A 4,076-nucleotide genomic window follows, 5' to 3' on the forward strand; every position below is an offset into this window, starting at 1 on the left:
CCTTGGAAGGAAGGTTGGGCATTCCTACTTCCGTAGTGATACTGCCTCGGAAACCCAAGGAGGGGTCGCTATGAGTCGGGGCCGACTTGATGGCAAATAACAACAACAACAACAGGCAGTGAGAGTAAGCAAGGGCCAGGTGAATTGCAGTGATGGCAAAGAAAAACAGACTAATAAATGTGCAGGAAACCCAGCAGTCAAAATGAGGAACTCTGAGGATATAGAATAGATCTGAACAAAAAGGAAAAGTGTCTAATGAGAGAGGCCTCGGAAAGGGTGGGAAGCCACGGCTTAAAGGGGGACTAGCCAGTGAGAAATTCTTTGTGGTATCAGTCAGAATCCACCCCATGGCACACAACAACAGGATACAATTCAAGAGTTGGCAAATTCTTCCTGTAAAGCATCAGGTAGTAAATATTTTCAGTTTTGTGGGTCTTTGAGTCTCTGTTGAAACTACATACTCAGTTCTGCTGTTGCAGTGTGGAAATACCCATACACACTAAATAAAGAATGGGTGTGACTGTGTTTCTGTAAAACTTCATAGAAAAACAGGTGGCCTACTGATTTTGCCCCACATGTTATATTTGTGGTCCACTGGCATGGATGGATATTTTTTAGTTTAGTGTGCTGCTTTGGGTTGTGTTATAGTCTCCCTTTTCATGCCCAAACCTTTAATAAATACTTATATAACCGCTTGTGGTGAGGCTACTTGGATAAATGGAATAAAGGGATAGGTATGATAAGCACAAGTAGAGAAGGACAGAAAGAAGAGAACAGCTGTAAGAGGCCAGGTGAAGCTCAAGGGTAGAGACTTCAGTGAAAGTTGGAAATCGGAAAGAGTGAAGTCTCAACAGGCTCCTTTAGAGACCCTCTGGGATACTTGTTTTCCGACCCCTGTTGGGTTTCTGAGGCAGTAAATCTTTGCAGAAGTAGATTGCCCCGTCTTCCTTCCTCAGAGTGGCTGGTGGGTTTGAACCACCAACCTACTGGTTAGCAGTCAAATGCATTAGTCACTGCACCACCAGAGCTCCTTTTTGGTTTTGGTTTTGGAAGACTTGGAGCCATGCCAGGTGGCAAATGCTAGGGTTCCACCAGGAAAAGAAATGCTTATGATTTCTCCAAAGTTTGTAGTATAAATATACAAGTGTATAGGAATGCTTTGAAAACACAGTGCTTGTACATGGCACTGACAGAGTCCTTACCCCCAAATCCCTCCCTGGAAATAAAAATCCAAGAAAAGAAACAAGTGATTTCTGGCTTCTGACTATTTTCTTAAAATTCTTTGATATCAATGACCCAATGTATCTACTGCAATATCATGTTCAAATCCTATTTCCATTTGTGATATTTGAGTTGCTGAAAACATTTTAAATTCAATATGTATACTGGGTACCTGCTATTTTCCTGATTTGGTTGCAGAGTTTGAGGATGAACACGGCTGCCTTCTTGAGAATTTAAGTGGATAATCACTTCTTTAGATTTTTCATTTGTATTATTGCTGAATGGCGGAGGAGAAAAAAAATAGAAAAATATCTTAATCGTATAAGTCAGTTTTGAAAGAAATTAGTCAGTAGCTTTCATTTTGAAATTTAGGGTATAATTGGCCTCAAGTTCCTGATAATTTTACAAGCTGTGAAAGGAGAAACATACCAAAATCCTATTTTTCAAATCTAAGTAGAAACTTGGATTAGGAGGTAATACTACAATCATCCTATATAATGTGTCAAAAGACCTTAACTTGTTTATATATGTGTCCAAGCCTTAAAGCAACACATTTCACTATTTCTAAAATAACTTTGATTAGTAAATACTGTCTAGCATAATATTGTGACACTTAAGCATCACTGCAATCTTACATAAGGCTTCCTTTTTCCCCTGTATTGAAGCTATATGTTCTGTACAAATAGCACACACAATCAGGAGAATGGTAGTAGCTATCATGAAGGGAAAAGAACTAAGAGCAAAAAATATTTTATTACTTCTTAATTTCAATATGAACAATCGTGTAAATAATGATAGCAACATTTTCTGACACTATGTTAAGTGAGGTAGCAACTATTATCATCCCTATTTCACAAGCAAAGAAAAATGAAGCTTCAAAAGGATAAAGGTATCTAACTCAGGTCTCCTACCTAGTAAGTGACTGTGAACACAGGACTTTTTGCCCAGCCCATGTTTTTAACTCGTATGCTACGGTACTTCTTTGGAAGTTTTTCCATTAAGAACTTCTTTTTACATAAACAAAGTGGTAAATAATACAACAGTACTCTCAGATTTTAAATATACATTGGTACTGTAAAGCTTGTGAAAGCTGGAACCTGTGTAAGGCAGAAACCTGTTAGAGTAGGAAAACAAATATTTTCCACAAAATGAGCAATAGAAAAGTGGTAAGACTGCAACATGTCAAAGGCAGAAAGTTTGTGAGACATGGAAAAACAGGGCAGTCTCATTGAGTCCTGGCTCTCACAGGTTTCACCATATTAGGGATTTAAGAACAAAAGCACAAGACTTGACTTCCTTCCCCACTTCCCACTACTTCCTTATCACTCAGCTATTCTTTATTCTCTCATGGCAATTAGAATGACTGCAGCATTTGAGACAAAGAAGATCATGAATCAGGGGCCAAAGTTTTCATGGGATGAGGAAAGGCAGGTTTGAGATCCATGGACTGGAAGAGTAGGGGATTGTCCAGCCAGGTGAGAGGAGCTTCTAATGAGTGGTGATTGTTAGAGGAGTCGTGTCTTGGAAGTAGTTTTGGGGTGATAAAAACACTAGCCTCACCTTCCAATCTGAAGGTACGTGGGTTGTGAGACACCTCAGTGATTAATGTTGAGTGAATGGAATTCCAGTTGGTTAACAGAAGTCAATGTGAATATAGGAAAATGTAGACAGTCTTCATAGAGGGTAGTTCTAATAATTTTGTCACACTAAGCATTAGCGTCGTGCCAAAGGCACTTGACTGCTAACCAGAAGGCTGATGGTTCAAACCCACCAGCCACTCCTCGGAAGATTGGTCAATCTACGTCTGCAGAGATACCACCTCAGAAACCCAAGGAGGGGTTGTCATAAGTCCGCTCCGACTCCATGGCAATGAGTTTGGTTTTTTGGAGGTCACTAAGAGTTGGAATCAGCTCGACAGCATTTATTTATTTATTTATTTATTTTGGTTTACAGGTGGTCCCTGCTCACAAGGAGCTTCTCGTCTTGGGAGGGGAATGGTGAGAACGGTAGTGGAGGCTGAGAAGATGAGAGATAATGTTAACAGAGTGTAGGCCACTGTGTGGAAGGACACAGAGTATTTAGATGTCCTGGATCTGGAAAGCTGAAGACTAAGAAGGTATGGGAAATCAATAATAATGTAACATAAAACTAAAATAGATTAGCTCATTAAGTTCAGTGTTGATATAGTAAACAATGAGCAGCCTTGAAATCTGGGGGTAAGTTAAGGACAATATTTAACTGAGTAGGGAGTTGTAGCAGAATTCCCAGAGAAAGAAGCAGCATGGCAAGTATACCTATCAATATCTTTCAGTCTCCAGGCATAATACAACACCTGCAAGATGTCAGTAATTGATCACAACACTGCGTCCTGCTGAATTCAGCCTTAGCATCCTTCCAGCACTGCACCGCAAACAGCAAACACCAAGAAATAAAATGAATCTTTACTTTCTCTGTGCTTTCTGCCTCAGCCCATTGATTACGATTTGTGGCTGGTATGTCCCCTGCTAACCTCATTTACTGGCCACCAAAGGTTACAGTTTGACTCGACGGCACATAACAACAACAACAAACAACAAAGGTTACAGTGGACCCACACCCATTTCTTCTCCAAATAGATCACAAAAAACTACAAACTCACTGTTGTTGAGTCAATTCCACTCATAGCGACCCCTCCTTGGTTTCTAAGGCAGTATCTCTATGGAAGTAGATTGCCCGACCTTCCTTCCAAGGAGTGGCTGGTGGGTTTGAACTACCAGCCTTTTGGTTAGCAATCAAATGCCTTAGGTGTTGCACCCCAAGAGCTCCCTATATCTATCCTTTTGTATCCTATATATATCCCTATATATATTCTTCTT

The 4,076-nt window shown here is 40.1% G+C and overlaps 1 protein-coding gene across 1 annotated transcript in view; it reads right to left on the reverse strand.

Annotated features, from left to right (window-relative positions):
• Positions 1-4,076, reverse strand: part of LOC103208122 (complement receptor type 1-like) — a 250,973-nt gene that overhangs the window by 41,152 nt on the left and 205,745 nt on the right. The window contains 1 exon segment of the mRNA XM_042782469.1: positions 1,394-1,498. Coding sequence (XP_042638403.1) covers positions 1,394-1,498 — 105 coding nt within the window.

This window comes from Orycteropus afer, unplaced genomic scaffold (genome assembly GCF_000298275.1).
Source record: "Orycteropus afer afer isolate SDZICR_OR568_19922 unplaced genomic scaffold, OryAfe1.0 scaffold00013, whole genome shotgun sequence".
NCBI classification, from domain to species: Eukaryota; Metazoa; Chordata; class Mammalia; order Tubulidentata; family Orycteropodidae; genus Orycteropus; species Orycteropus afer.